Source organism: Cladophialophora carrionii (assembly GCF_000365165.1).
Source record: "Cladophialophora carrionii CBS 160.54 unplaced genomic scaffold supercont1.3, whole genome shotgun sequence".
NCBI lineage: Eukaryota > Fungi > Ascomycota > Eurotiomycetes > Chaetothyriales > Herpotrichiellaceae > Cladophialophora > Cladophialophora carrionii.
The window spans coordinates 3,101,324-3,124,066 of record NW_008481828.1 but is presented as its reverse complement, the minus strand read 5'-3'; the positions used below and the strand labels follow the sequence as shown (position 1 = coordinate 3,124,066).

At 53.6% G+C, this 22,743-nt stretch overlaps 9 protein-coding genes across 9 annotated transcripts; 6 read left to right on the top strand and 3 right to left on the bottom strand.

The window, feature by feature from the left end:
- Window positions 1-1,417: 1,417 nt before the first annotated feature.
- Window positions 1,418-2,451, top strand: G647_04538 (uncharacterized protein; the record flags this gene model as incomplete). The annotated part of the gene is made up of 2 exons (XM_008728879.1): window positions 1,418-1,915; window positions 2,095-2,451. The coding sequence occupies 2 exons, from the start codon at window positions 1,418-1,420 to the stop codon at window positions 2,449-2,451; spliced, it is 855 nt and encodes a 284-aa protein (XP_008727101.1).
- A 129-nt stretch (window positions 2,452-2,580) lies between these two features.
- Window positions 2,581-3,483, bottom strand: G647_04537 (uncharacterized protein; the record flags this gene model as incomplete). The annotated part of the gene is made up of 1 exon (XM_008728878.1): window positions 2,581-3,483. The coding sequence occupies one exon, from the start codon at window positions 3,481-3,483 to the stop codon at window positions 2,581-2,583; it is 903 nt and encodes a 300-aa protein (XP_008727100.1).
- Window positions 3,484-4,400: 917 nt separating this feature from the next.
- Window positions 4,401-5,845, top strand: G647_04536 (mitogen-activated protein kinase spm1; the record flags this gene model as incomplete). Its single annotated transcript, XM_008728877.1, has 5 exons — window positions 4,401-4,513; window positions 4,562-4,694; window positions 4,744-4,810; window positions 4,861-5,175; window positions 5,226-5,845. The coding sequence occupies 5 exons, from the start codon at window positions 4,401-4,403 to the stop codon at window positions 5,843-5,845; spliced, it is 1,248 nt and encodes a 415-aa protein (XP_008727099.1).
- Window positions 5,846-6,600: 755 nt separating this feature from the next.
- Window positions 6,601-8,559, bottom strand: G647_04535 (ATP-dependent RNA helicase has1; the record flags this gene model as incomplete). Its single annotated transcript, XM_008728876.1, has 2 exons — window positions 6,601-6,834; window positions 6,922-8,559. The coding sequence occupies 2 exons, from the start codon at window positions 8,557-8,559 to the stop codon at window positions 6,601-6,603; spliced, it is 1,872 nt and encodes a 623-aa protein (XP_008727098.1).
- A 315-nt stretch (window positions 8,560-8,874) lies between these two features.
- Window positions 8,875-10,452, top strand: G647_04534 (uncharacterized protein; the record flags this gene model as incomplete). Its single annotated transcript, XM_008728875.1, has 1 exon — window positions 8,875-10,452. One exon carries the CDS (start codon window positions 8,875-8,877, stop codon window positions 10,450-10,452), a length of 1,578 nt encoding a protein of 525 aa, XP_008727097.1.
- Window positions 10,453-11,951: 1,499 nt separating this feature from the next.
- On the top strand, window positions 11,952-13,704 carry G647_04533 (uncharacterized protein; the record flags this gene model as incomplete). The annotated part of the gene is made up of 2 exons (XM_008728874.1): window positions 11,952-13,399; window positions 13,467-13,704. The coding sequence occupies 2 exons, from the start codon at window positions 11,952-11,954 to the stop codon at window positions 13,702-13,704; spliced, it is 1,686 nt and encodes a 561-aa protein (XP_008727096.1).
- Window positions 13,705-14,265: 561 nt separating this feature from the next.
- On the top strand, window positions 14,266-16,873 carry G647_04532 (uncharacterized protein; the record flags this gene model as incomplete). Its single annotated transcript, XM_008728873.1, has 6 exons — window positions 14,266-15,221; window positions 15,287-15,486; window positions 15,538-15,670; window positions 15,724-15,945; window positions 15,993-16,157; window positions 16,204-16,873. The coding sequence occupies 6 exons, from the start codon at window positions 14,266-14,268 to the stop codon at window positions 16,871-16,873; spliced, it is 2,346 nt and encodes a 781-aa protein (XP_008727095.1).
- Window positions 16,874-17,034: 161 nt separating this feature from the next.
- G647_04531 (uncharacterized protein) lies at window positions 17,035-18,006 on the bottom strand (the record flags this gene model as incomplete). The annotated part of the gene is made up of 5 exons (XM_008728872.1): window positions 17,035-17,460; window positions 17,512-17,593; window positions 17,641-17,718; window positions 17,776-17,920; window positions 17,973-18,006. The coding sequence occupies 5 exons, from the start codon at window positions 18,004-18,006 to the stop codon at window positions 17,035-17,037; spliced, it is 765 nt and encodes a 254-aa protein (XP_008727094.1).
- An 889-nt stretch (window positions 18,007-18,895) lies between these two features.
- On the top strand, window positions 18,896-20,660 carry G647_04530 (uncharacterized protein; the record flags this gene model as incomplete). Its single annotated transcript, XM_008728871.1, has 5 exons — window positions 18,896-19,293; window positions 19,394-19,767; window positions 19,830-20,158; window positions 20,249-20,431; window positions 20,505-20,660. The coding sequence occupies 5 exons, from the start codon at window positions 18,896-18,898 to the stop codon at window positions 20,658-20,660; spliced, it is 1,440 nt and encodes a 479-aa protein (XP_008727093.1).
- Window positions 20,661-22,743: the final 2,083 nt, after the last annotated feature.

Below are 22,743 nucleotides of genomic sequence, written 5' to 3'. Positions count from 1 at the left end.
TACCCGGCGCATGAGAATCGAATTCTCGTGGGCCATGCCCCATTGTCGCAGCAAACAGCCAATGACGACAGAAACGTAGTGGGGTTAAGCATTGATAGCCGGCATCTTCTGCAATCAACACAGATGGAGAAGAAGGCGCTGATGAATCTATGGGCTTTATCGTGCCGTTTTGCCGAGGAGAGATGGAAAGGCGCAGTTGGCGGCACCCGGGAGGGAGCAGGAATACATTCGAAAACGGAAAGACTTGCTGCGTCTTGGCTTTTGATTCGCCTGAACCTCAGGCTTACCACAGTACGGAGTGTACGGCCGCAGCAATTTTGATGATGGCCAGGACGAGGGAGAATACCACTGCTAAGCTTGCCTTTGCTGTGTAGACTAACTGTGCCGCTACGCCCTTCTCGATCCTTACGTCAAGATCGATTGTAAAAGAACCCATGATGCTTTGTTGTTCACCTGTGGTGCTACCCATCAAGCACGCGCAGGCAAGCGGTAGACCAGCAAATTCAGGTACCCCATCAGGTACGATTCCAGATCCTGTATGGAACGGCCGCTAGGGCCACACACCGGTTGGGGGGTCGAGACCAGCACCACATCTTCTGAAATGGCGTGAAGCCGAGGCTATTTGCTTCTGCGGGCTGTTGCGCTTTCGAGCTGACACAGCGCATCAACTATTGAGGTGAGTCCGAGCCAAGCACATGATAGAAAAAGATGGGGATTTCGAGCGTCGTAAGATTGAGCGAGCCCCGCGCGCACTTTGGCAGTGTCAAGTCTGAGCTGGAGAGACCATCTGGTGAGACTATGAGGGTTGACGGACTGACTGCCTTGTTCAGTGCAGTCTTCCGACTTGCTGCGGTACAGCCCGGAATCAGCACTGACAGAAGATTGTCACAATGAAAGTCGCGGGTCATCTAGCTTGAGTAATCTACCCGAGTTCGGCGTGCAAGACCTTGTATGATTTTGCGAGCGAGATGACTGTTGTGCGATCGTGATTAGATTGCTGCTTGTCAGTGAGATACGAGATTGATTGACATCCCTCATCGTGTTCTGTCTGCATACTTCCTCCTTGTGTACCCCATAGCGAAGCCATTTGTCAATTCAAAAAGGGCTGTTGCCCGCCAGCCTAAGTCGTTCTCGACTCCAACCACGATCTTCCCCTTCAGGCGATTTCGAGAAAAGTCCTCTTCTAACCTCAACTCCGTATCCCAAGAGAACAATCAGTTGGCGCCTCAACCACACCTCGACTTGTATGTGCTGCCGGGCTGTCACGCCGATCGTAAAATCCTATCAGAGTGCTGGTCTGCTGGCGGGGTATCGCGTCGTCGGTGCGACAATCTCAAACCCCCGCAGAATCTTTCGGTTCCAAAATCTGCAACGACGTCCAATATCAGTGAAAGTGCGCATCGGCTCACCCGCCATAATGTCGACGGCGAATTCCACAACAGCTACCGCGGCCAACCGCGAAAAGCTAAAGTCCCACATGGCTCAGTACTCGGGCTCTTCGTACGTGCAAGGCTGGGACGAGCTGTGGAACAAGGGTGACTTCTTACCATGGGACCGTGGCTCTCCGTCTCCAGCACTGGCTGATACACTCTTAAACCACGCCGAAGTGATTGGTGGACCGTTTATCGATGGACGGCGCAAACGTGCATTAGTACCCGGTTGTGGACGGGGTGTTGATGTATTGCTGCTTGCGAGTTTTGGATATGATGTGGTGGGCCTGGAATATGCCGAGAAGGCGCTGATCGCGTGCAAGGAATACGTCGACAAGCATAAAGGGAGCTACCCTGTGAAGGACGAGAAGATCGGGCAAGGGGAGATGAAATTCGTGCAGGGAGACTTTTACAAAGATGAGTGGTTCAGCAAGGTAGGGTGGGAACGTTGGGATGGAAAATTCGATTTGATCTACGATTACACTGTGAGTGCCAATGCCCCTTCGCCCACGACTGATGGTTAGGATGGTGGTTCTTTGTGCTGGTCTCGGGTCACAGATCTCATCCTCAGGGTTGGCTGGTCTGATACGCCCTGCGACTTCTGCACCTTTCCATCCCCTGCCACGCGATGCAGTCGGCCATACTAATGAACCCGGCCAACCAGTTTTTCTGTGCAATGCACCCGTCCATGCGGAAAGACTGGGCGAAACGCATGACCGAGTTGCTGCGAGCTTCTCCTCAGGCGAACCTCGTCTGTCTCGAATTCCCAATCTCCAAGCCTGCCAAGTCAGGTGGGCCACCTTTCGGCGTGCCTCCCAAGACATATCTCGAGCATCTCAGTCACCCGGGTGAAGACATTGCATACGATTCGGAGGGCAATGTTAAAATGAATCCCTTGGTCGAGTCGAGTCCGAATGCTTTGGAGAGGGTGGGTCATTGGCATCCTGCTGATACGCATCAGGTGGGGAAGGACAAGGATGGGAATGTCGAAGATTACATCTCGGTCTGGAGACATCGTTGAGGTTGGAATACTGACTGCTTGCACATGGTGTTCGGTCGTGTCAAGGAGTTGGGAATTCGGGCTTCAACAGCTAGCTTTTCAAAAGTCTTGTCTGGCATAATGACCCGTTGCTTGAGACAGGGCGTCACGTCAGCTTTTGTGTAATTTCTTCAGAGCATTGTAGTGCTCGCCCAGTCCGAAGCTGTGCCTGTAGTAGGCCAGCCATACGGGCTCTGCATCCTCCTTGCTGTCTGATCCCGAGCTGATCTTCTCAACCCGGCCATCTGCTCGGAGAACATTGATATCGACATTATACGACCGTGCAATAGCCTGCAGCTCCAGTTCTCCGCCCCATTCGGCTGTGTCGCGGATCTTCCGCACATAAGATTCCAACGGCTCTTCCATAAAAGCCGCGAAATCGTCCGGGTGCCTCTCCATGAATTCTGCCGCAGCGTATCGGACGTGTTGATAGGGTTCCTTCCCAGCTTGCCCGGTTTGTGACACAAGAAGATCAAGTGGCATACTGTGCGCACAAGCCGAGAAAAGACAGTGGCCGTCGGGTCGGATGAGGGTTTCTGAAAGGTCGAGTTTCTTCATCAGTTCTCTCATGGCTGAGATCTCTTGCTCACGCAGGTCGGGTAGGTGCGATGCTTCTTCTGCCGCTGCAGCCGCTTGAGCTTCTGTCTCTGCTGCTCGGCGTGCTAGTCTTGCTTTTTGTCTGTTAGGTTTCTTCTGTCGGGGTTGGTCGGTGGACGAGGCTTGCTGATGGATCTCCTGCCTAGCGTCTTCCGTTGCTGTGTTGGACTCGTCATTGGTCATTGCAGGAGCATCGTCGACAACCAACTCCTCAAACGTTTCTACTATCTGGGGTTCCTTAGCAGGATTCAATGCCTCAAGCTCTGCTTGTTGCTTTTCAGCCAGCTCTCTTTCAAGCCTGTCGCAGTCGTCGTTGACACCCTTCCTCGTTTTCTTCGTGGCATTTTTCTTCTTTTGCGTGATCTTCGCTTGCAGATCTCGTTTCTCTTTCCGGTGTCTCGCAAGGACTTCGTCCATGACAGTGATGCTGGCTGCAACACTGACGGATTATGGAAAGTTGACTATGACTTAACTTTTCTCATGGACCGCTGTAACATCAATAAGAGCTGTCGGCAAGAGACACATCCACTGAGATTCTTGCTCTCGAGGCTCCTGAGAATCTTGTAGAGTTGCACTACAAGACTACTTCGATATCAGCAGCAAGCATCAATTCCGTCTTCCTGAATGTCTCACAAACATCAACCCAGACACCCGTGGACGCCTTGAATATCCCCAAGCCACAGTTTTTGCTGGTGGCTCTATTGGCGGGGCCGCACTAGCCCCGGCACGTGTTGCTTGGCGCTCCGAAGCTCTTTGTTAGGCTGTGCTAGCTGTGCCTAGGGGGCGCCGGGACCCAGTTTTGGTGCCTTGCCCCTCCTTCATCCCACCTCTGAAACAGATTCGGAGCGCGCGCTTGCTTGACGGGAGAAGAGGGGAGCGAGCACGGTTCACCGCAAACGCTGCCTCAACCCGCTCCAGCGGCTATCAGATTAAGACTTTGGATAGTTGGTTTCGTTCGACACGCCGCGATCTGGTTCTCTCTTTACAGGCAAATACTTCTACTGGCTAGGTCTTACATGCGTATCTTGCACTTCACCTGAAGCAGCCCCCACCTTGACCTCGCCGACTGGACACACCCGCCGCAACCAAGCGTAGCCGTATATCCAGTGTCAGCACCATCCAACTCTGTCACTCAGCCGCATATTATTTTGAAGAAAGAAATTGGCTCTGCCTTCTTGCCGAATTTATCATCTTCAGCCATATATTCAGCTGGTTCAGCTCTTTTCTCGACGCGCGACAACCCTATTTGAGCCCGTCTTCCTCCATCCGTTTCCTGCCCGACCTGCGCAGTGCGTATTCTAGATCAATCAGGAGTGTAGACTGCAACAGCAAACATGGGAGATCTAGCCGGGCGCAAGGTGTTCAAAGTCTTCAATCAAGATTTCATTGTTGATGACCGATACACTGTCACAAAAGAGTTGGGTCAGGGCGCATATGGCATTGTCTGGTATGGTTGCTGCGAACATGCGCCGGAGCGTTGCTGACACCTTCAAAGTGCTGCTACCAATGGTCAAACAGGAGAGGGAGTGGCTATCAAGAAGGTCACCAATGTGTTCAGCAAGAAGATCCTTGCGAAGAGGGCTCTGCGCGAGATCAAGCTCCTGCAACACTTCCGCGGACACAGAAATGTCAGATTGCTAGTGACCACAGAGGAGGCACGTGGCTGACCAGGCGCAGATAACTTGTCTCTATGACATGGACATTCCTCGTCCGGACAACTTCAACGAGACCTATCTGTACGAAGGTATGACTCGACGTTGAGGGCGAGACACGGCATTCACTAACGGGGATTAGAGCTGATGGAATGCGATCTGGCTGCCATCATTCGATCAGGACAGCCTTTGACAGATGCCCATTTCCAGTCCTTCATCTACCAGATTCTATGCGGCCTGAAGTATATCCACTCGGCGAACGTCTTGCACAGAGATCTTAAACCTGGCAACCTTCTCGTCAATGCCGACTGTGAGCTCAAGATTTGCGACTTTGGTCTAGCCAGAGGTTTCTCTCAGGATCCCGAGGAAAATGCCGGGTATATGACTGAGTATGTCGCTACCCGCTGGTATCGGGCACCTGAGATCATGTTGAGCTTCCAGAGCTATACGAAAGCTAGTACGTGGAACAGGCCTCGACCTTTGGTTTCTAGCTAACCTGTCAAACAGTCGATGTGTGGTCCGTCGGGTGTATCCTGGCTGAGCTACTAGGGGGCAGACCGTTCTTCAAGGGCCGCGACTACGTCGACCAGTTGAACCAGATCCTGCACTATCTGGGCACTCCCAACGAAGAGACTCTGTCAAGAATTGGATCGCCTCGTGCGCAGGAATACGTCCGAAACCTGCCTTACATGCCGAAGATCCCTTTCCAGAGACTGTTCCCACAAGCGAACCCTGATGCGCTGGATCTTCTGGACCGCATGCTGGCTTTCGACCCTTCATCCCGTATCTCGGTGGAAGATGCCTTGGAACACAGATACCTGCACATCTGGCACGACGCTAGCGACGAACCTGCCTGTCCGAAGACCTTTGACTTTGCTTTTGAGGTGGTCGAGGATGTGCAGGAAATGCGAAAGATGATCCTGGACGAGGTCATGAGGTTCCGTCATCACGTGCGCCACCAGACAAATCCCACTCCCTCGGGCAACATGAACGTCCCGATCCCTGAGAATCCCAGTCAATGGAGCCGCCATGAAGACCCGAGGCCACAAGAAGCAGACGCCTTTGCGGGCGCTAACGATCTAGAGCACGAGTTGCAGGCTGGAGCGGACATTCTCATGAGACGATAGACTGCCAGCCCTTGTCCTTACCCATGATGGCCATCCATCTCCGCGATTCCGGCGTCGACGCCATCATGAGTTCTGGAATTTTGCCACAGTCTCTGTTTGGAGCTTGGAAAGTGAACAGAGCAGAGCAGCGTTGAATCAAAATATAACAGGAATTTGAAGATCTTTCTCTACCTACTTCCATGACCTTTTTTGTTTTGTCTTGCTGGTTTCACGGTGTCACTGCCTTCCACGGTCGGTAAGCTATCGACAAGCACTCGGGTAAGCGGTGCCGGAAGTGAAATCTCTCGGGCTGGCCTCGCTGATGTACTGAGATGTTTCCCTTCATGAATCGTTCTACGGTGAATTGTTCTTATTAACTTGTGTCAGACTCCTTGTACTCGGATTGTGAACTGATCCCCTCAAAATTGAGAGGTATGCTTCTGTACGGAGTACCGCAGGAAGGTCAGTGAGCGCTGCTTGGAAGAACATGCGCCGGCCAAAATCGACACAGCCTCCAAGGTAGACACAAGAATTGGTGAAAGCTGAGCTTCAGATGATCATGATTTACCCCGTATTTACCACCAGTTTGGGCACAGAAGTGTTCCACAGTACAGTGGAATCTTCCGTCAACTCCAGCCCTGCCTAGAACTCGACCTCAAACTCGACCTCCCACTTTGTCTTTCAATTACGCCGAGCAAGACGTTCAAGCTGGACAAAAACACAAGTACAATGTACTTGTTTCCCGCTCGACTTCGTTTCTCCTCGACACTTGGAAATTATTTCCTTCGGAACCCGTTCTTCTGCTTGGGTTGGCTTCCGTAGCTTCTCCTGCCTGTGTTCTGCTTCTTATCCCGCATGCTCGCGCCCAGCTGGATGTCGACTCGGGGAGGCGAAGCAAAGCCGAAGCTCTTGGCAACCTTCACCAGGTCAAGCTTGTTCACGTCGAACACGGACCTCAGACTGTGTGAGGCGTATGCTTGCAGGTATGAGCGGTATCCATCCTTGGCGGACTAGTTGTGATTCGTTAGCACCACGCATTCATTCATTCATGCCTGCACGCCCACCAGCTCTGAAAGGACGAAAAAGGCCAAACTCACCTTGTTCAAGTAGTAGTTCTGCCCGATCAATTTTTCCAGTTGACTCTGGATGTTGACCAGTTTCTTGGTTGGGAAATCAAACTCGACGACGGGGACGCGCGCCTCCTTCAATTGAGAGAGAAACCCGACTTCATTGGGCTGTAAGAACATCAGACTCCTTCCTTTGGCGTTGCTTCCGCGAGCGGTCCGTCCCACTCGGTGGATGTAGTCCCTCGGATCATCCGGCGGGTCGAACTGCACGATCCAATCGACGCTGGGGATGTCAAGGCCTCGTGCCGCCACGTCCGTGCAGATCAACGTGCCGTGGCTGGCGTTGATGAACTCGAAGAATGTATTCGTGCGCTTTTGCTGTTTGAGGTTGCCGTGGAGTTCCAGCACGGGAAGGTCAATGTAGTTGAGGAGTTCGCAATGGTACTTGACGCAATTGCACGAGGACATGAAGACGATGATTTTCTTCTTCAGGTTGCGTTTGAGGAAGGAGAAAAGCAGGAGGAAGCGCGTCTCGGGGGGCACGATAACGTAGCCTTGCTCGAGGCCGGAGACGGTGCTGGCCTCGGACTTGTGGTCCACGTTGATGTACAGCGGGCCCGGGCGGAGGGATATGCGCGCCAGGTCTTCGACCTTTGTCGTCTGAGTCGCGGAGAAGAGCATCGTCTGGCGGGAGTCGCGGTCCGGGAGGATCTTGACGATCTGTCGCATTTCGTCTTCGAACCCGACTTCGAGGATGCGGTCGGCTTCATCGATGACAAGCGCTTTGACATTCTTGTAGACGAACCCTTTTGTGTTCTGGAGATGGTCCAGCAAGCGGCCGGGAGTGGCGATCAAGAGATTCACTCCCTTGGAAAGCTTCTCGGCCTCGGCGCTACGGTTCGCGCCTCCGATCACGATCCCAAATGTTTGAGTGTGGAATTTCATGAGGTCGCGGGCTACGCCGAAGATTTGCAATGCGAGTTCGCGGGTTGGGGAGACGACGATGACGCCTGTGCCATTGCGGGGCTTGAAGCGCAGGGCGTGAAGCATTTCGACCGCAGGAATCAGGAAGGCGAGGGTCTTTCCACTGCCGGTCTTGGCCGCACCCAGGACGTCCCTGCCTGCGAGGAGCGGAGGAATGCCCCGGCGTTGTATCTCCGTCATGGAGGCGAAACCCATTTCCTGGATGGCCTTTGTGGTCTTTTCCGAGAGGTTGAGTTCGGAAAAGTTCTGCGGCGTGGTGTCTGTGCCTGGGAGGGATGGGGCAACGTCGGTGGGTAGGTCTGTTGTTTCGCGAGAAGTTGTTTCCATAGTGCCAATGGTGGGTTTGTCGTTGATGGTTTCTTCGAGCTCGGGTTCTGCATCCTCGCCATCGACTCCATCTTCATCGTCCGAGGGCTTCTCCCCCTCTGTCTCCGGCTCCAAGGTATTCATATCCTTGGGTGGTTTTTCTGTCTCACTCTCTCCTTCATCTTCGCTTTCGTGAGATGTTTTCCGCCTCTTTTTGCTCTTTTCTTGCAATTTCTTCGTGGCTGGAGGTCCTGGAGCGTCTAGAGCATTGGTTGCCAGCAGAGGGACCGCCGATTCTGCATCTGCGTCGGTGGGCCTCGTCCTCTTCCTCTTGCGCTTCTTCGATTTCTCTACCTGGGGCTCCATCGTGTTCGACATCTTGGGATCTTGTCCCTGCGCTGGTCGTGTGCTTTAGGTGCGGTGCGGAAAAATGGCTGAAGACAGCGAGGCTGGCAACAATTTTTCAGTTCGGCTTATCGATAAGGCCGAGGCTCGAGTCTAGCCGATTCCGGTCTAGACCAGGACTGTGGGATTGAATCACTCTGATTTGCTACACGAATCGCGACGCGCTCTGCAATGCCGCGAACGCGTCGCTGTTACCATTTATCATTCTGGTGATGCCAGACTCGATGCTCCGTCCTCCGTGCAGTTTTCTACAAAGGACCAAGACGTTGCTTTAGTGTCGCTGTCATTATGGGCATTAAGATGGCAGAGTCATCATCACCGCGAGCACAATCGCCCTCCCATGGTGAAGATCTGGATCTTCCGGATGCTCCACCAGTTCCAAATGGCGACCACAAGGACGAATCCATGGAAAAGAACATCGACCAGGCTCCTGTAGCACTGGAGGACCTGTTCGACGACGACGATGAAGAATTCGATCAACTCGCGAGCGATGCCAACATACCCTCCTCACCACCGCAATCGGCACCTACCTCGTCAGAGGAGGCTGCCTCGACCTCACAGCAAGAGTCGTATTCAGACTCGAATGTAATGCAACAGTTCTACGCCCGACTATTTCCCTTCCGCTCCCTTTTTCAGTGGCTCAACCACTCGCCAAAGCCTGGACCAGACTTCGCCAATCGAGAATTCGCGTTGACGCTCTCAAATGATGCCTATCTTCGATATCAGTCTTACCCCACAGCCGAAGCGTTGCGCAAAGACATCCTCCGACACGTTCCGTCTCGTTTCGAGATTGGCCCGGTCTACACTACGAACCCAAGAGACCGCAAGACCTTGAGAAAAAGTTCGATGTTCAAGCCGTTGAGCAAGGAGATAGTTTTCGATATTGATTTGACAGACTACGACGACATACGGTCGTGCTGCGAAAAGGCCAACATCTGTAGCAAATGCTGGGCTTTCGCAACAATGACCATAAAAGTTGTCGATGTGGCTTTGAGAGAAGACTTTGGCTTTGAGCACATCATCTGGGTTTACTCCGGTCGTCGTGGTGTTCACGCCTGGGTCAGTGATAAAGACGCAAGAGTGCTGGATGACGACAAGCGGAAGGCTATCACAGGTTATTTCGAAGTCCTGAAGGGCGGCGTACAGGGTGGGAAAAGGGTCAACGTCAAACGACCCCTCCATCCACATATCGCTCGAAGTCTTGAGATCTTGAAGCCATATTTCCAGCAAGTGTTAGTGGATCAAGAGCCGTTCAAGTCTGAAGCGGGACAAGCTCGCCTTCTGCAATTGTTGCCGGACAAGGCGTTGAACGAAGCATTGGCGAAGAAGTGGTCGAGCAGTCCCGCCCGAACAAGCATTAGGAAGTGGGAAGATATAGATGCCCTGGCCAAAACCGGAGTCAGCAAGACGTTGGATACGAAAGCCCTGGTCGAAGCAAAGCAAGACATCCTGTTGGAGTATACATATCCCAGATTGGACGTGGAGGTCGGCAAGAAGAAAATCCATTTGCTGAAAAGCCCCTTCGTGGTGCATCCTGGCACTGGAAGGGTGTGCGTGCCTATCACAGCGGGTGGGGATATGGCGCGTGCTGAAGCATTTGATCCGCTCTCTGTCCCCAAGGTCACTGAACTTCTCGCGGAAGTGGATCGTTATGGCAGTACTGATGGGGGCGACGAACAGACGAACGGATATATTGAGGATGGTGTCAGCATGAGGAAACTGAATGATTGGGAAAAGACCAGCCTGAAACCCTACGTCGAGTTATTTGATGGATTTGTCAGGTCAATGCTCAAGAGCGAAGTGGTTCGAGTCAAACGAGAACGGGATGATGATGGTATTACCGGAGCAAACAGCATGGAGTTTTGAGCGCGGCGACCCTTCTGCACAGCCTGCAGACTAGGCTTCGCATCTCACGAAGGACATGTCGATCTATTATCAAGTCAGCCAAATGTTTGCCTCCTCGTCCCGGATACCCTTCACAGTCCACAGTATCAGAAAATGCTTTCTCTGCATCGAGCAGCAGACGCTGGACGACCTGATGACCCGCCTTGCCTAAGCCGACTACCTTGACACCGGGATTCTAACTCGGTCCTGTTCAGGACGGGTTTCCACAAGGCGTATACAGTACGCCTTCGTCTTCGATACCAGAGGATCAGAAAGTCGTTTGGGCCGAAGTACACGGCTCTCAACAATATAATCTCGTGGACGAATTTGTCGTAAGCCAGTGCGGCTTACGAGGTACTTACCAACGAGTTACTTGCCGACGAGGTACCTATGTACTACGTACCAGGGCCGCCAAGAACGCCTATACAGTACGTAGCACGAAGTACGCTATCGGACATCCGGCTCGATTTCGTCTCCGGCCTTCCGCATGCTGCCCACGGCTCCCTATTACCCTTGTTGGCAAGGTTCAGCGACGACTTCGTACCAGCTTCGGTATACCGTATTTGTCAGCACCACGAATAACTCTCTTCCGAAGCCAGTAAATCCTGCGTCTGCACGGACTGTCTTCGAAGCAATTACTCTGTTCGATGTAAGCAATCACGGTGAAAGTCTCGGCCAAAGCCCAGTACTGGAATTATGTGATCTGCCCAGCTTGGCTCTTCAACGTCATGCTTGTACGCTGACGAGAACTGGGTCGCAGTTTTGGATAGTTTCTAGTAGTACTATCTAGACTACACGACCAGCAACGCTACTTGTGCAACATCTGGCATTATTTCCCCAGGCATTCAAAGCTATACTGTCATTATTGCGCTTTTATATTGTGGATCAGACTGCATCATCCATCATTGAAGTGGAAGACTCCGGTGCAGCGTAGCCTGCGTTAGCTAGGCCCCCGTCCATCCTGTCTCCGAGAACGAGCGCGACGTCGAGCTGTGCAGCTTGCAGACATGTCGCAAGCAATGTCACACCCTGTCAAGTCAGGCAATATGGCCCAGGTAACCGGAACTACAGATCGGTCCGCCAAGATTGCATACTGATTGGTGTTGGCCAGGCCTGTGATCTCTGCCGGGCGAAGAAAAGGCGCTGTGATCTGAAGGAGGGAGTTGAAAGGTGTTCCTCGTGTGCAAAAGCCAACTTGGTGTGCCGAATGACCCATGTCACCAAGCCTCGAGAGAAGCGGAAAAGGTTGGTCGCCATATCCAGTGCCTGAGTTTATTATCCGGGACCAGAAGCACGCGTGGTGTCCGAAGGGTGAAGATATCACCCAGAAATATTCAAGTCCCTGTGGCTGCGTCGAAATTGCAGACGAGCCGCCTTCTGCTTCAATAATCGTAGGCGAATAGCCCAAGCAACTCCACATTCTCTTCAAGCTGGCCAGCACTGAGTCATGGGTATCTCTGCTAACGAGCCGTAGAAAGCAGATGGAAAGCCTCGAGGAGCGTCTGAGGAGCCTGGAGCAGCTCATCAAAACTTCTGTTGCGGCACGGATGCCAGAGACCACGCAAGAACGACCCGGCGCCCTGACGCCGTCGTCAATTCCCTCCACAGCATCCTCTGTCGAGCAAAATTTGTTCGCATCGGATGCGCTACAGCCTGACATCTCATTGAGTAACATCAGGAGCAACAGTGGCACTTCACCGACGCTATTACAAGATCTCCACCTGGATCCATCGGGGACATCAGATCCCGACTTTCCGCCTTCGACAGACGAGTCTCAAGGCTGGGCCACGCCGGAAGCGACCATGTTCTATGGCCTCACTGCTCCTGCGCTGGCGACGACGGACGCTGAAATGATGCCTCAAACCCGGTACAATGGCCCGAAGAGATGCTCGTTACCGCCAGTTCAAGGAGGCATGTTCCTGCTTCAGGAGTTCTTGGTCGACTTCAATACGGCCATTCCTATCTTCGATGCGTCTGTTATCACCTCGCTCTTCCAGAGATCCTACGACAATATGGCTGCAGGCGTAGCGATCGAATGGGTCGCACTGAAGGTTGTTCTGGCTATTGCCCACCGCCTGCGGTCCATGAGCCCCATGGGTGTACCGCAAGACGCAGAGAATGCCAGCATATATCTACAAGAATCGCTGGAGGTGGTCCCGGAATTGCTCATGCTGCGTCCTTCGCCGCTTCTGGCCCAGTGCTTTCTAGGTATGGCGTCCGTCATTTCGACTTCCTCACGCCCTTACCCAGCACAGGTCTTTGTGAGCCTGGCCCTACGTGTCATTCAAGATCTGCACGTCAACGATCCCAGGAGACCCGGGTTAATAGACACCCCCGAGTTGCTCCAGCAGCAACGTGTGTTCTGGGTGGCGTTCTTTATGGATACAGATATGGCTGTGAGAGCTGGGCGGCTACCCGGCCTGAGTCCAAGACTCATAAATGTGCCACTACCGAGCGACGAGGACCCCGCTGGAGAGATTGCTGCCGAGGGCGGGCAATTCAAAGCCAATGTGTTCCGCTTGCACGTGGAGCTGGCTCTACTGCAGGCCGAATTTATGGAACAAGTATTGCTGCCCCCGGGCGGTCGAAGTTCTGAAAGTCTCGAAGACGCAGAGCTGCGGTCCATCAATGCCAGGCTGGAGGACTGGCGACGGAACTGGCTGTTCGAACTTGATGCACAAGATCTTCGTACGGCTTTGCACCGATCGGACCTGGTCCACGTGGTTTTGTTGGAGTCGACCTATTTCTCAACAGCCTACGCCTTCCGCGCTTATATTGCACCCGCTGCGAGGACGTGCCACAATCTCTTCTCTGCTGAGGGGTTGATGGAGAGAATGACGAAGCAGAAGGTGCAGATCCTGTACAAGGACGCGCGAAGGTTTATCGACCTCCTCGGATTGATACCGGGGGGTGATATCGCAAGCAACTGGTGAGTCCGACCTGGTAGACGGCAGCCTATTACTGTTCAGGAGTATTGTTCTGACCCAAGTATGCAGGTTATCGCTAGAAACAATCGTTTCGGCCTTGGTTGTCGTTCTGGCACATATTATATTCAACCCGACCGATGAAAGCTCGGTACTGGACCTGGGCGTGGGGCGGCACATGTTGCAGATTTTGCAAGAGTTAAGCAACATTAGCAAGGACGACAGCCTGCTGGCAGTGCAACGTCTCTGTGTTAATTTGTATCGGAGAGCGGAACGAACGCTGCAGGGTGAGAATCCCATACGGCGCTAGAAAGTAGTCGGTGGCATGGAGCATGAGTGACTATGATACCATTGCCCTCCATGACCAGTTTGTTACTGTATATCGCCACCACAGCCTGGCCCTCAGCATTCCACATTGAGTACAGAGGTTAGAGGCCTCGAGTTCCAGGACATTGTGCCAGCTCGTGGTCTGATCTCGCATTGGTCTGACTCCTCTATGCCTTTTGCCTAACGGATTTGAGCCCAGAGGTGGACGTTGCTGCAGAGCCCAGGCAGCTTGGCAGGCAAGCTCTTGAAGCCTATGGGCCCACCATGGGGCTTGGGGTGCACAGGGGGGGTTGACGAGGAGCCCCAAGCGTGGATTCCCCGCAACGATAGATTGGCCTCGGCCGCTGACTGACATCTAGCACCTCCGTGTACTTGACTAGTGGGACGCAATTTTGATGGCAACCCTCGATTGCGAGGATATCATCGAATAGAACAGGAACGACGACATATGGAATGTCAAATCAAGAACGCGAGTCCGCTCATTGACCCCATACCATACGATTGATCCAGCAGCATCCCAGCAGCTGGAACCCGGATGGAACAGATGTCGCCGAACATAGAGACGTCTGATGCTCAAGCGAAGCGGCAGACTAAACACGTCACGACCGCCTGTCTTGGTTGTCGAAGACGAAAGATCAAATGCGACGGCGTCAGTCCGCGATGTTCGAATTGCATCCTCTATGGACAGGAGTGTGTCTTCCAGCACGGCGTGGACAAACGCAAGATTGCCCCCAAGGAGAGATTACAAGCACTGACCAGCTATTGCCAAAAACTCGAGTCGCTCCTCATCGCCAATGGGATTGACCTTCCATCGCCCCCTCCCATGCACGTCCAGACTGATGTATATGGTAGCCGGGCCACAGGGTCAGGAGTGATGGAGAACCCCCTTTCCCACGGCGTCCCCTCCAGCACCGAGCAGCCAGAGTTCGCCGTAGCAGGATGGCCAGGTAAGGGATCCCATACCTGTGCATCGAAAGGACTGCTGAAACCCGCCTGCGAAGGAGAACGCAATGGCAACCGCGATGTGTCGTCAACGGCCGGGGCTCCCCCAGATGAAGCCTACTTCTACTCGGAGTCGTCTCCAGATGTACCTATTCCCACCGGCTCACATTCCGACACGGCCGCACTCGCAGGGACTGGCGAAGACATCCTCTTAGACCAACTCTCTGGGCGCATGGGGTCGTTGCAGATAGCCGAAGACGGCCAGCTACGATTCTACGGTGCCACCTCCAACTTGCACATCCTTCACAATGGCCCGCTGTCCTTGTCACGATCCAAATTCCGCTCTCCTTCTGAACAAGGGGCAGACCTATTGATCGGGGCAGGCGTCGGCCATTTCGTGGATCCAAGTATTGAAGATCACCTTCTCAAACTCTACTTCACGTGGGAAGAGCCTTCCATTCACGTCGTGGAGGAAGCCGTCTTTTGGCGGGAAAGAACGAACTGTAGGGCTGCAGGGCATTTCAGTTCCCTGTATTCAGAAGTGTTGACGAACGCCATGTATGTACCACGACCCCAAACCAATGCCCTGGAGGAGGATTCTCTTGGCTGAACCGTCATTCTAGGTGTTCAGTTGGAGCCACCATGACGACCAGATCGTACCCGCACCTGCCAGATCATCTTGCGGATTTCTTTGCCACTAGGTCGAAGCTACTGTTAGAGCTCGAACTCGACGCACCGACTCTCTCGACAGTTCAATCGCTGGTGATCCTCAGTGCCGTGGAGGCGCTACTCACTAGGGATGCTCGTGGATGGCTAGATAGTGGTTTGGAATGCCTCCGTGCTGTCCGCAAGCTGTGCTGATCCGCGCTTTCAGGGATGGCCGTCCGACTTGCTGTTGACCTTGGTCTGCATCTTGACCCGGAGCCATACGTACAAGCGAACCTGATCTCCGCCGAGGAAGGAATGATCCGCAAGGTGATATGGGCCGGCGTCTTCGTCCACGACAGGTGCGTTGACTATTCTCTATTACTTCCACATTCACTCATCACACGGCTATTAGGATGTGGAGTCTGTATGTCGGAAGGCCAGTCGCCCTCGATGACAAGCACATAACCGTCAAGTTCTCCACGCACGAGGACAATCCAAGCAGAGTGAGGAAGTACTGGTCGCCCTACACCGACAACGAGGGAACAGAGCTGCCTCGCCTGGTTGATTCAATCCAAGAGTTGAGCATATGGAATGTCAACTTGTGCGCGCACATGACCGCAATCAGAGAGAACTTGTAAGCGGGACATCGTCTTGCAGCAGCCTGGTACTGACGTATATCAGGTACCCCGATGGCATAACGGATCCGAAAAGCGCCAGACAGCTTTTCCAGTTTGCCATCCAGAAGGGTGATGACTTGCTGAATTGGCTTCACAGTCTCCCGACCAGCTTAGCTGTAAACGACATCGACAAGGACGCCTACTACCTTCCCCATGTCCTCCAGCTGCAGTAAGTCACATCTCCCGGCAAGGCTACGTTCACTCATGGCATTCAGTATGCAGTATCATACTATTCGAATCATCACATTCCGCCCTTTCTTCGCCTCTGTCAAGACGCTGCCGGGTTTGACCACAGCCGAGATTGCGACTGGGAGGAACCACTGCACGAGCTCAGCAAACTTCATGGCAAAGCTGATCCAAACATATCGCCGCCTTCACAGTCTTAGGAGGATCAATGTGCAAGCAGTCCATCTGGTGTTCACGGCCACCCTGATTCACGTCTTTACGGCCTGTGCAGCGACTGATCCGACTCGAAGTAACAATGCGTGGAAGAACCTGGAACTGTGCTGTCAAGCATTGAGTGAACTGGGCATGGCGTTCAAGAGTGCTTCAAGGGCACTTGAAGTAATCATGGGCATCAAGAGTGATCTACTAAGGAGATCAAAGGCGAAGATCAAGCGACAAAATCCATGGGATAACATCGCAGAAAATGCCGCACCAGCACCCTCTAAGAAGCGGCGACCAACGAATGCAGAAGGCGATCTCATACAAACCCATCAGTCGCCGCAAAGCCAGGGGAGCTTTGATTATGGGCTGAGCTTTGGCGAAACGGATCCTGCTTTCAGTTTGTTTGACACGGCCTACGACGACTTTTCTCTGGAAACACTCTTCTGGGGTGGCTACAACAACCTTGAGCTTCCTCACGTCCCGCCTCAAGATCCTTGACACCAAGGTGTCTGTCAACAGGCAGGGAAGCTGGCGTCGTCACGGCCAGACCTTTGGGGATCAGCAGGAGAAGATTCAGAAGGGAGCATCATAAACATGTACCATTGTGCCTTGTAGCCTTGGGGTTTATGGCTGCCCTCCTTCTTCCGACGCTTACAATTCTATAGCAGACCTGCATGTACGCCACCAGTCACAAGCACGTCCGCGCCGGTGGTATAAGCTGCCGCATCGCTGAGGAGGTATCCCACCACACCCTTCAGATCCGCTCGATCGCCAATCCTCCCCAGCGGAGGCGACTTGAACACTGTCAGGAGCTCTGGCCTTGTGACGGCAAGACCCTTCGTCATCTCGGTCGCAATGAATCCAGGAGAAACCGTATTCACGCGAATCCCGAGAGGTGCCAGTTCCACGGCCAGCTGCCCGCACAGGGATTTTACCGCACCCTTGGACGCAGCATATATATTCAATCTTTGCATTTGCAATGCCGTTCCGGCCGAGACCGAAGCGATCATGACGATGCTACCTCCGGTGTTTTGAGCTCGCATTTGTTTGGCGGCCAATTGAGCACTCAGCATTGTGCCCATGACCTGATCCTGTGTCAGCAGATGGCTCTGCACGTCGAGAAACTCCGAACTCACATTGACCTCGAGTATGCGCGCCCCCTCCTCCCAAGTTGTATCCAGGAAGGGTTTGTCGTGGACTATCCCCGCGGCTGTCACGCTTTGACTGGTATTAGCAGATATGGAGGCTCAAGGAGTTGACCATACCAATTGTCTATCTGACCAAAATCCTTCACTATAGCCTCAAACCCGCGGGTCAAGCCTTCAGGATCAGTGACGCTTGCCCTGGCAGCACAAGGGTCAATGCAGGCTCAATAATGCCACACCGACGAGGGAACGAACCGATAGTAACGAGCCCGGACTCCGAGCTCCTTTTCGAAATCCCCAAAGGCCTCGGATGGCTTCTCGAGAACATCGAGGACAGCGATATCACTGCCCAGCTCCGCAGCACCTCTCGCCAACGCCAACCCAATGCCTCGTGCTCCCCCTACATGGTTTTAGCAATACCGAATAACAGCTGCTGTGAACTTCGAACCTACCTGTGACAACAGTTACCCTGCCCTTCAAGGACATCATGTCCTGGATTGTTCTTGATCTATAAGCATCTTCGCTGGAAGCACCCAATTTAGTTACCGGGGCTTTGTTGCTCGTCGAGGTAGATCGAGTCTGGAAGCACTGCCCTGAAGGAACCTGGGTCAATCCAGCGTTCTCCATGAGGGCGTTCGGCCTGAGTTTGCTTGACAAAGGGGACGGCAGGCGGCTATAACAACGACTTCGGAGGCAGAACTGTTTGAGGTACATAATTGGCTCTGCAAAGCTCCAAGCTTAAATGGGCAGTGGTCGGTTATATGTGCCAGAGGAGAGTCAACAGAAAGGATCCGGGAAGACCAGCTGCCAGAACCGCCCAGGATCACACAGAGACAGACCGACAGTGTTGATGTCGTAGGGACGCGGTCAATATGCCAGTCTTCGCGCCCTGGATCGGGATGTCGAGGCCTCGGAGCAATCGAAGCTGGCGCCTCGCTTCTCCATTGAAGGCCTTCCGACGATTGAATCAACTTCCCCGGGTTTCGAATCCCGCCCGCGCCGGTCAAAGGTGCGGGGGTGGATAGGAATGCCCGCCAACCCCCCTGCCCTCGGCCAATCGCTCGCTTCCTAGATTCGAGTGGGCCTTACTAAGCCTGTGTGTCGGCTCTCCGTCTGTGGGGAGCCCAGGCCATGCTGGAGATACAAAGGCAATGTCGCGACCCGACAACAGGGCTCCGGCGATCCACCAGTTCTCTCACCTTGAAGCGGCGTCGAGAAGCGATCTGGCTATCATCGATCCATCCACCATGCAGTTCCTCCAGTCGTTGAAGGGTAGGACACTCTACCGGATCATGTCCATCTGTTGCTCGTTGGTAAGCACCGTGGCCCGTACCCACCCAGGCCTGGCTCCGCTGACTCTTCACAGTCCTTCTGTATGTACGGCTACGATGCTGGCGTGCTCGGTGGAGTCCAGACCACGGAGCCCTTCCTCGACGCCCTTGGTCATCCGACTGGAACCTATGTCATTCCGATGATTGCATCCTCGTACACCCTGGCAGCGGCGGTATGCTCATTGGCGGTGACGTTCCTCGGCATGCCGCTGGGCAGGCGAGGCTGTATCCTGATGGGCGATGCCCTGGTCATCGTTGGCGCCAGCATCCAAGCGTCTTCTTGGTCCGTTGCACAAATTATCGTCGGTCGGGTTCTTTGCGGATTCGGCATCGGGTTTATTTCCTGCAGTGTTCCTACCTACATGGCAGAGATGAGTATCACGTCGAAAGAACGAGGACCGGAAGTCGCCATCCAATGTGTCTGGCTGATCTCGGGAGTTGCGTAAGTTCATCTCACCAAGAGCTGTTCTTTCTGTCCTGTCTATCGTGTCCAACCGAACGTTACGGTACTGGAACGTCCGCAATACTAACGACTATGACAGGCTTGCCTACTGGGTCGACTTTGGCTTCACTCGCATGACCAATCAGGTGTCCTGGCGCTTTCCCATTGCATTCCAAGCCTTCTTCGCGACCGTCTCGATCATTGGCATGTTCTTCTTGCCTGACACTCCAAGATGGTATTACGCAAAGGGCCGGATCGAGGAGGGTGACAGTGTCGTGATGCGCCTTCATGACCGGCCCTTCGAAGACCCTGCCGTCCAGGCCATGCGCGACGAAATCCTGGCTTCGATCAAGCTTGAGGACGAAGACGAGCATAAGTTCAACCCTCTGGGTCTGTTGTGGGACCGGAGCGATCTCAAGGCTGGTCGCAGGATCAGGATCTCCTTCATGATCCTGTCACTTCAGCAGATGATGGGTACGTTGAAATCTGTCCGGCGGTCGTTGTCGTGATAAGTTGAATAACATTGCCGGCTCCAGGGATCAACTTGTCAGTCTACTACTCGACCGTCATCTTCGCGCAGGTCGGCCTCTCTCCCTTTCTCTCCCAACTACTCGCCGCGGTCATGAACACCGGGTTCGCTCTCGGGACATATCCCTTGCCCTGGACGATCGAACGAGTCGGTCGCCGCGGCGTGATGATCTGGTCCGCCGTCATATTGACGATCTGCATGCTCATCTTTGTGATTATGATCGGCTTGCCGAACCCTACTCTGACGAGACAATGGGTCGCCGTGGCGTTTGTGATCATATATAATTTTGTGTTTGGCTACGGATGGATTGGTGTGCCGTGGCTGTACGGTCCCGAGGTATGCACGCCCCTGGATTGGCAGTACTGATCAGTCGACCATCCGAGCCTGGCAAACCATAGTTGCTAACCACGACATCGTATCGAACAGATCGCCCCTCTCAAACTCCGCCATCTCGGTGGCGCGGCCGGCGCGTTTGGCGAATGGCTTTTCAGCTTCATCACCGTTTTCGCCGGAGGCATCGCCTTGCAGAACGTCGGCTGGAAGATCTGGATCTGGATGCTCTTGTCTTGTGCCGTTGCCGTGCCTTTTGTGTATTTCTTGTGTCCTGAGGTATGTTCTTTGCCAAAGTTGTATTCCGTGTGCGGTAAGCGTACGCAATACTGACCGTTCACCCCCGATATAGACGACCGGCAAGACGCTGGAAGAGATCGACTTTTTATTCGCCAGTCCGGAGATCCGAGACTCGGCTCTCGCAGCCAGGGTGATTCACGATCGACATGCAGACACGGTGCTGAAGAAGGATAACATCATCGAGTATGAAGAGAAGGAGGATGTGTAAGCTGGTGTATAAACTGGAAGTACAAAACTGGTGCTCAGTACAGTGGTCCTCAGCAGACGGACGTGATGTACAGGCTGGAAAGTACATAGCAGGATGTAGCAGCTATGAGGAGACAGATATATAAGCGGGAGAGCGGGAGAGCCATCATTCAGTAAATTCCGACATTGACGTTCGCAGTGATTATCCCTGTATACTATTAATCCGTCCCCGAGCGAGGAAGGAGAGGGAACAGTCTGCCCCAGTGCCGACTGGCTATCCCTTGACTATGATCAACACGAGCGGCCCACTTTAAGAGTATTCTAGTTTTCCGGCGATAAAGAAAATCGGAGTATTCTGCTATTCGTACCGACTTGCTCTTCCGTTGACTATAATCGACACGAGCGGTCCACTTCGAGGCGGCCCCTCTCGGACAGCAGGACATGGATGGGAACGACCATGGTCTGGCCAGCACCCTCGCGATGCGAGTCACGACCTGGCCCCTTTCGAGGTCAAGCCACTCGTTGTGTCGAAACCCACAGCCTTTATCGGGGCCCCATGCCGAGCAGGAAATCAAGTAATTACCTACACCCTGCCAGGACGTTGGTGGGCAGAACTTTGGTGGCTCCGTTGAAGTCGCCGATGGGGACAGCTTGCGGAAGAAGGGTGATGGAGTACCGACTCGGGGACAAGATCTCACGCATGAATACAAGGGAACGCAGTCAGCCAGGAGCCTGTGACGGAGTAATCATTGACTTGGACACAATATCTCTACGCTTGAATGTGAGGCCGTACGTGATCGACCAGACGCGCGACGATGACACTGACAATGTGCAGTGTGGCGAAGACATGTATCGGGACGTTCAGTACAGTGCCGTTTCCCGTGAGTCACCGCTGGAGGAGAGTGTGGACCGTGTTCTTCCCTGGTCAGCGAATTTGAAAATTCTGGATAGCCTGAGGAGGCCGCCGGACCTTCTAACGCAAACGCCAGGCTCGAGCCGGACCTGCTCGTGAGTCGTCTGTCCCTTGCTTCGTACGGTCGACCGGGAGTCTGCTTGTATTGCTCTCGTACTTTCGATCCGGAGGCTGCTTGTTTTGAACACGTACGTTCGATCTACAGACTGCTGGTTTTCGTGGTGCGGCCAGCATATTGATCGAGTGTTTCCGGCTCGTGGAGGAAGAGGACCCAAGATATGATCAAGCAGGGCTGCAGAGCTTGGTTCTCGTGGCATTTTTGGATTGTTCGGTCGTTTGGCGACCGACCCGAGCAGTGCATGCTAATCAAAGGTCTATTGGAATTGATGTTCGGTTATTGATCAATTATGAAGTGGTGTACAGGTGAGTACATTATCTTATAACTATTTCAAAGCCCCGTCGCATTCCCTCTCCCGGACGAGTCCAGCTCTGCCGCACCACGTGCTGCGAAAACGAATGGACAGACGTGGCGCTCCTGTCTGCTGTCTGTCATATGCCATCTGCCATATGCCATGCTCAGTCCAGATCCACCAGACCGAGGTCGACTACAGTAGCAGGAGAACGGCACGGGAAACCGAACGCGCGCAAGTCAAGCCACAGTTCTGTAAGCTGCTTTACGGATGTCCTGGCTTCGTAGCCTCCGCGATTTGCTTGCTCGCTTGCTTCCCCCCTAGAGATCCTCGTCACTCCGCATGCGTGCATGGACATCAAGCAGTCTTCGGGGCCGTGATGTGATGTGATGTGATGTGATGTGATGTGATGTGATGTGATGTGATGTGATACAGTCAATATTTGAACCCAACCACAGTAAACGAGCGCAGACAGTCGAAGATGCAGTCAAGTTGTGCGGTGCAGACGATCAGCCGCGGCCATGCACATACCACAGGAAGTGGCAGGCAGGCAGGCAGACAGGCAGGCAGGCAGCTCGTCACGTCAAGTCCTCCTGCGCGTCTCTTTTGTCTGACAATCACGAGGCGTGAAGCTGTTCCCGTATCCGGTCGTCGGCCAAAATGTCAAAGTGAGAGGACGAGTACAGTAGACAGACAGACAGACAGACAGACAGACAGACAGACAGACAGACAGACAGACAGACAGACAGACAGACAGACAGACAGACAGACAGACAGACAGA